This window comes from Lactuca serriola, chromosome 9 (assembly GCF_051521515.1).
Source record: "Lactuca serriola cultivar US96UC23 chromosome 9, Lser_US96UC23_V15, whole genome shotgun sequence".
Lineage (NCBI taxonomy): Eukaryota > Viridiplantae > Streptophyta > Magnoliopsida > Asterales > Asteraceae > Lactuca > Lactuca serriola.
The window spans coordinates 159304866-159317606 of record NC_136416.1 but is presented as its reverse complement, the minus strand read 5'-3'; the positions used below and the strand labels follow the sequence as shown (position 1 = coordinate 159317606).

General features: G+C 36.3%; 1 protein-coding gene and 1 long non-coding RNA gene across 2 annotated transcripts; both read right to left on the bottom strand.

The window, feature by feature from the left end:
• Window positions 1-412: 412 nt before the first annotated feature.
• Window positions 413-5622, bottom strand: LOC145072305 (uncharacterized). Its single transcript, XR_013690972.1, has 3 exons — window positions 5362-5622; window positions 723-1397; window positions 413-636 (listed from the first exon to the last, which is right to left on the bottom strand). It is a non-coding gene; the product is annotated as an uncharacterized LOC145072305 (long non-coding RNA).
• Window positions 5623-6127: 505 nt separating this feature from the next.
• Window positions 6128-12266, bottom strand: LOC145072304 (ABC transporter C family member 3-like). Its single transcript, XM_079018706.1, has 8 exons — window positions 9751-12266; window positions 9585-9671; window positions 8892-9497; window positions 8357-8816; window positions 8055-8269; window positions 6973-7278; window positions 6817-6880; window positions 6128-6715 (listed from the first exon to the last, which is right to left on the bottom strand). The coding sequence occupies exons 1-8, from the start codon at window positions 12112-12114 to the stop codon at window positions 6363-6365; spliced, it is 4455 nt and encodes a 1484-aa protein (XP_078874832.1). The 5' UTR covers window positions 12115-12266; the 3' UTR covers window positions 6128-6362.
• Between the last annotated feature and the right edge of the window lie 475 nt (window positions 12267-12741).

Here is a 12741-nt window from a genome sequence, read left to right as displayed (position 1 = left end):
CTTATTTGTCCTGCCATACATTGAAACTTTTCTAATGTTCCATAATTATACTTAAACTTGTAAGCATAACCATGCTTACTAAACTTTAGTAAATCATGACGAATAGTCGTATCGATCTTTGTGGTGGATCTTGATCAGCGCACACCTAGTATACCCGATCCCATAGTCCTTCACTTGAATCACATATACATGTGAACAAGGAATTAGTGTTAATTTGCCAAAGATGAAAATTCTCATTCATCATACAATAAACTTTAGTAAATCATGACGAATAGTCTAATTGAAACTTGGGTGATGAGAATTTTTACCTATTTGGAAAATACCTGACACTACCACAAACGAAAGATCAAATTCATATTGCTAACATAAGAACATACAAACATCAATTTTCACAAATGTCATTGTAAGGAGATAAAAAAATAAAAACAAAATTTTATTTATTTATAAAATGCGGAAAAACTTTTCCTTACAATGCAATTACAAATGAAAACTATGTTATTACATATTTCCTAGCAATCTATCATAACTCCTAAGCAGCAGCTTAAAAATCGGATCTTCAAACAATACGATTGAAATCCATCTTCACGACCAGATTCAACATTCTCTTCCTTTAAGCTTCCTTCTCTCTGCATGATCCTAAAAAACATTAAAATGCAACATTTTCACATCATGTATTAAGAATCAGCAATTAGGAAATTAACAGAGTCAGACAGTAGACTTACCTGAAGTAGAGTCAAACTTTTCGATTCTACCTTTTCTCATTTCAGGTAGTCAGGGCAGCTTCGCAACCAATGTCCCTTCTCTTGGCAATAGAAACATATAGACTCTTTGGGAATGGTACATGGGACAATCTCATACTTAGCCTTTCTCTTTCCCTTGGAAAGAGAAATCTTTTCTGGACTTCCAATGTTTCCATTGTCAATGTCCATGGAAGTTTGGGGAGTGAATCTTCCAATCAAATTTGCTTTTCCAGTGCGCCAAATCATTGTTGATTCAGCAGCAACAAGCAAATAGGTATGATAAAAAAGGGTCATGTCGTGGTCTGTCACATAGTAGTCCTTAATGAACTCACTATATGAATCGGGAAGTGATTGAAGAACCCAGTAAACCATCAACTTCCTCGAGACAACGACACCCAATACATTCAGCTTATCAGTATGTGACTTCATCTCCAAGACGTGAGTACACACAAGTCTTCCATCTAGATGTTTCGTTGCAGGTAGGGCTTGAGTGATCTTAAAATTTTCAATTCCTTGAACTTGTGGGTTAGGGAGAATTATTGGAGGAGGTGGAGGAAGTGAAGTATGACTTCCACGATCCAACCGCGGGACATCATCTTCAAGAGGAAAGCTTGTTCCAAAGGATTTGGGAAGACCACAATTGTCTGAACTAGACATCTACAATGGGAGAAATTCAAGTTAGTTGATTTAGTCCTTAATATAACACCCAAATGAAATATTAAGGCTAGGACCCAACATAATATTATACAATTTGGAAGAGGGATGCTGTAATCCAAACTGCAAAAGTATTTGAAGGTAGGTAAATGACAATTTACCAATTTCCACCACAAAAAACGAAAAAGAATTTTAGGTGTTAAGTGAATTGAAACTCCTAGATCCTTTGAGATTCATTGAACAATTCAATGGCATGTTTAAATCCCGATTGTGCCCTTCAAGTTTGTGACTGGGATGTCGAGGATCACAAACAAGGTGTGAATAAACATGCAAATTAGCTTGGTACACCCAATGTTACAACCACCTAATCAATGTGTCGGTTAACCGCACACGCTCCATTGATCTATGACTAACATCAAGCTACCCTTTGTCACACACTGTCAGTCCAGATTAGTGTGTCGGTTAACCACACACGCTCCACTAACGACTTAACCAGGTGCAAAGTGCAATTTCATGGGTTAGCACGATATTCACATTTTCCTAAGTAACTATGATTTGGGAATTTATAAGTGTTTAGTTACTTTATATTTATCATCATACTTCTAATGAAAGGATAATTAGAGTCCTATCCTACCCATTTGGCTAACGACCCTCCAGCAGTCAAGGAAACGGTGGGTGACAGTGGACACCCATTAAACTGTCATTTTATAGGCAATAACCTTATACCCCCCTTATAGACCAGCTTCGTGAATGAGGCCTACTAACGGTAACACTGAATTTACTCTTATACATATCTATTAAACCTATAATAGTATAATAGTATAAGAGTAGAATTTTAAACTTTAAAATTCTAGGGTTTGGAATTAAATGTTTCAAAAGTTAGACTTTTAAATTTACAAATTCCAAAACTTGAGGGAAAGTTTTGTAACTTTCAAAACTTTTTGGAATCCATGACTTGTGAGTTTAATAAAGATTTTATGAAAAGACTCTTGACAATCCATAACTTAAGGAAAAATTATGGAGTTCATAAAAATATTTATGGAAAAAGACTCTTCAAGTTCATAACCTATAAGTTTAATGATCTCTTTAAAAGAAAAACTTTTCATTTTCCATAACTTGAGGACAAGTTATGGAATTCATCAAAACATTTAGATCAACTAATGTAACTTACAAAAACGAACAATTTTGTCTATGATCTAAATCAAACTCATAAGAACAAGACAATTCATATCAAACAAATTTTATGTAATTAGCCTAACCATATAAACAAATACAAAACATGAAACTTTAACAATTATCTTATAAATTGGATAAGCATGATCATTACCACATTAAAAACGGGTTCATAAGTTCAAAAACAGCTTAGGGTAATGATCCTAGTCCAATTCTAGCCAAAAACATCGAAAAACTGCATTCTGGAGCACTAACTCGTCGAGTGTAGGAGTTGACTCGACCAGTTGAATGAATTTGTGCTTGGACTCGGCGAGTCCACTGTCCAGAAAGCTGAAATTTGACATTTAAAGCATTTCCAAGCAAGTGGAATCAAGTATAACTGAAAACAAACCTAGGCTCTGCTACCACTGATGGGTTTTGAGCATTGTAACACTCCTAAGCTGTACACGCAACCCTAAATACATTGGATCTATGTTTTCTCTATTATACATGAAAACTTGAACTTTCCAATGTATTACCCTAACTAGCATACAAAACTTTGATACTTGGGTAATAAAACAAGTTAGATAACATACATTTTTTTGTAGCTTGTTGGAAACCTCGAACCTTTTGCCTTTAAGAGCTTAGCACCAATAGTATGAATGCCTCTAGTGGAATCACAACACATCTAAAACAAAGGATAAATTGAGAAGAGATTCCTTGCACACACAAATCGGCCAGCCCTCTAGTATTCCACTTAAGTGCCAATTTCATGAGCTAGAGGAATTCTTATATAGTGTGGAAAACTAGGGTTACACCATGTAAACCCTAATGACTTTCCATATCCCTCATGCTCCATGGGTTAAAACCTCCATGGAGCATCCATGGGTTACCACATGGGTTTAGCCCAACATGAAGAACTATGGATCATAAGCCCACTTTATAAAAATGAATGATTTACCAAATCAACCCCATATATTTAATTAGTCTCTTTTGATCACAAAATTAATTCCAAATTAATTATTGATCAATACTGATTAAATAATATTATTTCATATTAATATATTAGAACTTATAATATATTAATAAACCATAAATAACTTCTCCTCAAAATTCCATCCAATCAAATTGTCCTAATGATATGCAACATAAATGGACCATGCTACTCTCGGGTCAAATACATATCAATTATAGTTATGGACTTAAACACTAATCCAACAAAATATTGTACGTCGTATCATTCGTCGATTCGTATAACCCCGTTTAAGTTGTTGTGTGGATGAGACCCTCTGAAATTAGTTTCTTATGATGGGGATTAGCTGTTACATTTATGGTGGATGAATCCTTGAGTCAGAGGGATCAATTTCTCATGGAACTTAAGGGTTGTTTGCTTTGGGCCCAATAGCTCATGAAGGCTCAAGCGGATGGGAAATGGCATGAAGTAGAGTATGAGGTGGGGGATTATGTGTATCTGAAGCTCTGACCATACTGATGGATCACTGTGGGGCACAAACAAAACGAAAAGTTAGCTCCGCATTTTTATGGGCCTTTTGAGATATTGGAGACAGTCGGAAAGGTGGCTTACAAAATTAGAGGTTGTTTCTTTTTTTAGAAAGACAAAATTGCAAGAAAGGTCCCTATGGTATGTCAAAACTAGCAAGTTTGGTACAAACAAGTTTGGACTCGCAAGGATGGTCCAAAAGTTTCATTTTGTTGTGATTTGGTCCATTTTGTTTTGATTTTTTTATAAAATGATGATTTTGCCTTTGGTATTTTCTTTTTTCAGTTTTTTTATTAAAAAAAATCTAAAAAGAAAAGAAAAAAGAAAATACTCATCTCTTTCTTTCTCTCTCTCTCTCTCTCCTCTCTCTCTCTCTCTTGTTTTGACCTCTGGTGAAGGAAGGGAATGAGGAACCGACGATTTCACAGTTTCTCACTCTTATCCTATCGAATCACCACCCCAAACACCCTCAATTGCTGCTATTCTTGATTCCCCTCTCCCTCTTTTCTTCCTTGATTCACTAGATAAACAAAACAGAAGGAAGAAGGTTGTTGCCTTCATTCCAGCCACCCCTCCTCCTGTTGTTGAGAAATCCCACGAAACCCCCACCTACTGTCGTTTCCGTTCTCATTCTTCTTTTTTTAGTTAGATCGAGAACTGATGGTGCACTCCATTGGTCGACTGTTGTTGTTGTTTCCTTTTTCGGTTCGATTGCTGTTGGAGACGAGGTCGAAAAAAGGATCGCTGGAAAAACAGGCTCCCTTCTTCGTGATTCCCCAACCACCATCGATCCACCTTTGTTGTTGCTTCCGATCGTGTTCTCCTTCTCGATTCACTGTAACGAGATGTTCAAATCTCGACGACGGCTTCGTTCTTCAATTAGGGTTTTCGTCTTCGTTCTTTAGTTAGGGTTTTCTGCTTTAGACCCGTTCATCAATCTGTAGATTTGTTGGGTTCTTGAGTTCTAAAAAATGTTTTTTGTTGTTGGAATCGGGTTAGAAAACACACACATAGAAATGTTTTTGTTCCTGAAGTTATCGATTCTACTGTGCTCTTGATGTTGTGTGTATGAGAGAGATGGAGTGTATTGAGTATTTTTGATTTCCAGATCACAAGAACACACGCATGTTGTAGTTTTATCTCCAAATCGAATTTTTGAAAATCGGAGCATCAAATAAATGGATTTGCAACACACACACAAGGTGACAAGAACACATACAAGAAATCTAGAACATGAACACATACATATACAAGATCTAAACTCAAGAACTTAGATTTCTAATTTTTTGTAAGCAAAGAAATGGATTGGGTTACCGAAGGAAAAGGCGATGTGGGAAAAGTGTGACTTCATCAAAAATCAGTTTCTGGAGCATCACCTTGAGGACAAGGTGATTTTTCAAGGCATGAGTGTTGATATGAATCGTCCTGAAAAATGGTCTAAAGTGCATCAAATGAGAGGGAAGAAAGTATCATGGGGTGTTTAGTCTTTTTTTTTTTGGCTTTAGTAGTTTTTAATTCTTTTTTATAATTATTTGGTTGGATATTGGTGACATATTTTGGAAGTCATAGTTTTCGGCTAGGGTAGGGTTAGGAGGGCGTCACCTGCCTGTCGGCGTGTTGAAAATTTATTCTTTTTCTTATTTTGTGTGGAGATTCCTGAGTTCACTTCATATCATAAGGCTAAAGAACGTAGTGTCGCCCTTACCATATATAGTCTTTTCCATTGAGAGAGAGAGAGAGAGAGAGAGAGAGAGAGAGAGAGAGAGAGAGAGAGAGAGAGAGTATCATGGCAATCCATTGCCGATTTTTCTTCTAATGTCGTTCATACCATGGACAAGGCATGATGTTCACCAGAATAAAATATGACAGGTTCATTCTTACCACACCCTACACCGTATATTCCAATTGGCCTAGTAGAATGCAAATGGGTTTGCTTGATCCTTCTTTTTCATAATTCATCAAATAATTTCCCCAGAATTTAATCTCAAACGTCAAGTCTAAAAGGGATTAAAATGTATTAATACTCAAAGAGGAAGCCATTAATTATCAGCTCTCCGCAACTAAAAACTCAACACCAAAGTTGATCAAACAAACATCTTCGATTTTAAGCATGCTCTTCAGCAATCTTAACAGCTTACTATAAGAAACTAGTTACGCTTACACACATTGAAAATCCAGAAAAACAGTAAGAAATACATTAAACTTATAGTAGTAACCAAAAAGTGCGACCCTGGTCCACCAAATCCATTTAGCTTCCTATGTGCCATGATCATATCATCAAGCACTCCCCTTGTTAGCAACACATTACATTGATGCTAATTTTCAAAATTTGAATTAGATCTCATACTATACTCAGCAACAAGCTTTGCAAACGAAGACGATTTATCTTCCAGCAACTTTGTTGGAGAATCATATTCATCAATCAGACCTTGTTCTAGAACCAAAACCATGTCACTATCAAGCACAGAAGTGATACGATGAGCAATCATTATCACTGTGGAATCTGTAAAGTGGCGTGCAAGTGTTTGCTGAATCATTCCATCAGTTGCTGTGTCAACTGATGCAGTAGCCTCATCAAGAACCAAGACTTTGGTTTTCTTGAGTAGCACACGCCCTAGACACACCAGCTGCCTTTGACCCACACTCCAGTTCTCTCCATTCTCAGTCACTATAACATTTTATATCAAAACTGTTAGTTAGATACATAGAGTCCAAGATTTTTTGGAGCTTTTAGAAAGAGAAGGTAGACTCCAACAGTCTAACATATACCTGATGAGTCAAGCTTCCCTTCCTTGCTCCTCACTTCATCTCCAAGCTGGCACTTATCAAGAGCCTGAAGTAACAAACATTGTTAGATTCTACTTCCATTCTAGCATTACAAAACGTTTGAATGCAGTGAAATTTATGTTTGTAGTTAATTGCTACCTCCCAAATCTTATCATCTGTATACTCTTCAAGGGGATCCAAGTTGCTTCGAATAGTTCCTTCAAACATGGTAGGATCTTGAGGAATTATGCTCAACTTTGAACGAAGATCATGAAGTCCGATTGTTGATATGTTAATTCCATCTATGAGAATCTCTCCAGCTGCGGGGTCCACAAGGCGGAAGAGTGTTTGTATCAGAGTTGACTTCCCACTACCCGTTCTTCCCACAATCCCAGTCTTCATTCCTCCCTTGAAAGTGCATGTAAGACCTCGCAACACAAGTGGCATATGTGGTGCATATCGAACCTTTAAGAAGAAATAGAAACTTATGAGGACTTAAGTTGGCAAAGTACAAAAGTCAAGGACCAAAGCCATGCATAGAAACTTAGGAGGACTTAAGTTACCCAAACAAAAAAGTCAGGGACCAAAACCATGACAAGCTAAATACTTAAAAATAAGCACGAAACGTTAAAAAAATTATGCCGAAACATACACAAATCCGAATTTATACCGACACATACATAAAAAAACAAGTTTTTTTTTTTATAAATTAACAAACGAAAGTTCTAAATTTACGTTGAAACGTTGACCATGTCGTATTTTACCGACATATATATAAAAATAAACACGTAATAAATTAATTTTTTTGAACTTAAAAAGTTTTATAATGTTCAAAGCCAAGGGGTTAAAGTGATATTTTAAAAAGTCAAGGGGTTGTAACTGTAGGAGAATCAGATTATGTATACTATAGGGGTAAACATGAAAGTTTAGAAAATGGAGGGGATGAAAGTGAAATATTAGAAAGTTGAAAGTTGAATGGGTAAAAATGACATTTTAAAATGTAGAGGGGTGCAAAATAGAGGGGGTGAAATGGACATTTTAGAAAGTTCAAACTTGAGGGAGTAAAATTGACATTTTACAAAGTATAAGGGTGGAAAATGTTGTTTTACAAAGTAGAGGGGTGGAAAATAAAAAATATACAAAGTAGAAAAAGGTTATAACCAAAGTGGAAAACTCCACTAAATATTTGGAACATATATATTAGACAACTGTAATAAACATTTATTTATTTAATTAAATACCTCTAGATGACGGATGTCAACTTCTCCTTGTGATGGCCATTGATCATCAGGCCTATTTGATTCTATAACAAGAGGAGGTTCACTAGGGATAGAAGAATACTGAAATATTCTTTCAACCGAAATAATTTTGTTTTCAAGATTTGTAAGTGTCCAAACTACCCATCCATTTAACGTGTTCAAAGTAAGCCCATAAGTAGCAGCCAATCCCGCAATACCTTCAGAAATATACAAAAAAAAAAAAAAATCCCATCAGTCATGATTCATGAATTCTTTGTTATCATATGTGACATGAAAGGACTTACTAGGATCAATAGTTCCTTCGGGAATAGAAACCAAGAAAATTAGAAACACAGCAAAAGTTAAAGTCGACAGCATGTCCAAACGTATGCCTAACCATTCCATGGCTGCAGCAGCATGAAACTTTGGCCTTGCAAAATCATCATTCAGTTTCAGATTCGTGTCTTGAAATCTTCCTTGTTGATCAAAGCTTCTGATTGTAGTTGATCCTGATATTGTTTCAGCAAAGTTTTGTATCACAGGGCCTTTACAAACTCCAACTAAACGTGCCATTTCTCTTGCTGAAGGCAAGTAATATTGCTGTAACCAGATGCACATTACACCCACAGGAATGAATATAATGATCACTTGCCAAGCTGCTTGTGACATAACTGCAATGATGCCAAGAAGTTGAATGATAGCAAATACAAAGGATCCAACTTGGTAAGGGATTTGCATGTCCACTGCACTTTGATCTGTAGATGCCTATTTATAGAAACCAACATTAAAAAAAATGATAGATTGAGAATTTGAGAATTTGAGAAGATGTTGTTGACTTACTCTATTGAGTATTCGTCCACTTGGAGTAGAGTCAAAGAAAGACATGGGAGAACGAAATATTGACAAGTGCATTTTGTGGAAGAGAATAGTGGCTGCTTTATAAGCAACAGTTGCTAGAAGTAAGCCTCTTGCTAATATGCACAATGCGCATCCAACTGCTAAAATTACATACACCATGATTAGAGTTGATCCATTAACAGGAGCTGGATCACTTTCTGAAACTGGAGAACCCCAAGCCATCCAGTAATTGCTTCCAATTTGAAGAATTTGGAATACAATTTGTGCTAAAACTATAAATGGCGCAAGCGCTCCTCCATAAGCAGTTGTTATGTACTTCCAGTAGACTGAAAACCCTACTTTTCCTTTTTCTCGTTCTTCTTCTTGAACAAGCTGTGCTTTTGAACCTGAAATATCGTCTGTTTTACTATTTTGAGTTTCGTTTGTGATCTTCTTGGAAATCGTGGTTCCTTGTTGAACATTTGCCTCCATGGAATCGATTGCTGATAATGCGTCTTTGTGTGCACCTACGAGGTCCATAAATTCGCTTCCTGAATTGAGGATATCGTTGTACTTTCCGGCTTGTGTGATTCTTCCATCTTTCAAAACCTAATTGTGATGTTAATTATATGGAGTGAGCTTCAATAATTGTTCATAGGTAAAACGAAATTAAAATCAAAGAGTTAGACAACTCACCAGAATCAGATCCGCAGCAGGTAGGAACTCGATTTGATGTGTAATGTAAATCACTGTCTTCGACTCCAGAAATTGCAACATGCATTCCTATCATACAAAAACACCGAATTCACATTCAAATGATGTGACTGAATATTTGGTTCAAAACTGTTGAAATATTGCTTACTTTGAAAAGATGACTTCCAGTATGAGCATCAACTGCACTGAATGGATCATCAAAAAGATATATATCAGCATCTTGATAAAGAGCTCTTGCAATCTGAATCCTCTGCTTCTGACCTCCACTCAAATTAATCCCTCTCTCACCAATAACCGTTTGATCACCAAAAGACAAGATTTCAAGATCTTTCTTCAAAGAACATGCTTCAAGAACCTTATCATACTTCTCTCTATCCATCTCTCTACCAAACAAAATATTATCTTCAATCTTTCCACTTTGTATCCATGGTGATTGAGCCACATACGCCTTTGTCCCTTCAACTTTCACACTTCCAGATATCTTCGACACTTCTCCCAAAATACAAGAAAGTAAGCTTGATTTCCCTGAGCCAACAGTTCCACAAACAGCAACTCTCATGCCATGATTCACTCTAATGTTTATATCTTTCAGTGTGAGATTAGAAGAGGAAGCATTTGCATCCCATGCGAAGTTTCCATTGATTATCTCAACTGCCACGTCAGAACTGCCAGGTGGCACCTTATCTATCGCGTTGGAATCTATGTCTGTGAGGCGAAGGTATGTGGCAATTCGGTCAAGTGAGACTTTAGTTTGGAAAAACACTGAGATTGAATCGGGAAGATTGTAGATAGGCTCTTGAAGTATTTTGAATGTGGCTAATGCAGAAAGTACTTTCCCTGATTCAAGTGGAATCCCAAAAAATAGACACGTGGCAAAAGTGACCACAGCTACAACAATAGGAGCACCCCAGAATATGAAAGAAGTTAGGGATAAAGTGTACATGTATTTCTTCAACGCGTTTTCTTCTTCATCACGAAGTTTAATGATTTTTGAAAGAAACTTCATCTCCCAACCTTGAAGTTTAAGAATCCTCATGTTTCTCAAGATTTCGGATGTTGCTTTCATTCTCTTATCTTTAGATTTCATCAAGTCATCTTGAAGCTTTTCTTGTATGTTCCCTAGTGGAAGATTTGCTAACAACACAACTATTGTAGCAACTAATGAAGCAATTGCAGCAAGTCCTAAATTTTTATATAAAAGTGCTAAAGCAACACCTACTTGGATAAGAACTAACCAAAAATCATGCATATACCATGCGTAATCACCTACTCTTTCAGCATCAACAGCCATGAAGTTGATGATTTCTCCGCTTGAGTTCCCTTGCTTTGACTGGCCGGAAATGGTCAAACCCTTTTGGTAAATCATGGCGACGATTGCTGACCTGGCACGAATTCCGGCTTGTTGGAGCTTGAAATACCAGTGTCTTTGTGTGAAACACCCCACCATTTTTGAAACGAAAAATGCAGCGACTAAAACAAAACCTTGGTTTTTGTAAGCTTTGTGTCCATTAAGGTATTGAACGAATTCGTCTATGAGGTAAGGGCCAACAAAACTAGTTAACGAAGATGCTAAACCAAGGAATCCAGTGATTACAACTTCTTTCCATACGATGTAAAATAAAGCTTTTGTGAGACCGAATGTCGTGATTTGGTGATTCTCATCGTTTAAAGACTCGATTTTTTGTAATAAAATAGGAAAGACTTGTTTCACGCTATCGATATCTGCTAGCTGTGGGACGTCTTCAAGGTCTAATGGTTTTTTATTTCCTTTCGCGATTATCGCACTCATCCAAGAAAATGTCAGCAGACTAAAGAAACTTGCGTTTTCGTAAGTTGATGGAATCTCAACCCTAACTCTATCGCTGCTAGAATTCAAAAGGGGTTCTTCAAGATTGTGATTTTGACCTTCTTCTTCGCGATTGTGAGACAACCCCACGAAACAGAGAAACAAACCCAGGAGACTAGACACGGAATCGGACAGGATGAACATGGAAGGTGGATTATGGGTTCTTTTGTAATTGATGTAATCTACCACAAGGGAATAACAAGAAACTGTAAAGAAAAACACCCACCAAACCCTTAAGACCAATGGGTACTTTGAAGATTGTGTCGACGAATTCGAGACGAGTGTGTGCAAATACACAGAAACGAAGGACCAAATAAGTGTTCCAAGAACAGCATGCAAAAGGGTGACAATCTTTTCATCAGACCAGCCATTTCTATACCAATAAAAATTGTTCAAGAAACACAAAACTAGGTTGAAGAGTGAAAGAAGAAGAGAACAAAACAGAGTTTGTTTGAGAAACAAATACCCAGAACTCTGTTTTGCAACCACAGTTTGATCAATTTTGAATCTTTTCCATACACAAGAGATTGATATGAAAAGCAAGAACAGAAATTGTATGGAGGCAAAACACCGATGTAAGAAAATGGGGTTTAACAAGAAATCGGTAGGAGTGTTCATCGAGGAATTGTAAAACATACCAAATCTTGAGACATTTTGAAGCTCCATTGATTATCGAGTGTGTATTGAAAGATGTTCTTGTTTTTGCTGTTTTTGGTCACCACTCACTCGTCTAACAGTGGCTGATAAAGCAAGAGTGGTGATGGGTTTTGGGGTTTATGGGTCTTCGTTTTATAGTCTTTTTTCCATGAAGAAAGGGAAGGTGGAGAGAGTCAAAGATGGGTTTATTGAAAAAATAACGTGGAGGCCAAGAATTAGGGAGACGAAGACAACAACATTAGAGACAATTGCGTTGTGTGGAATTCCGAGTTGGAGATTTAAATTTTGTATTTCGAAAGATTCTTTAGGTAATATCTTGGAAGAAGATAACAATGAAGCATCAAACTAGAATTTTTGTTGTTACAGTTTATTAATTAATAATTACTCTGTTGGCTTGTTCCATTTCTATAGAACAAAAGTTAAAAGATATAATATAAGAAATTAAATTGTCTTATTTTTTAGGCTTAAAAATATTCTACTCTCTATAATAATCTATAATAAGCATTGTCATTTTATGATTATTTTAATTTTCTAACTAGATTATGACCCGCGTAAAACGCGGAGAATATATATATATATATATATATATATATATATATATATATATATATATATATAAAGATATAAAAAAAGTTG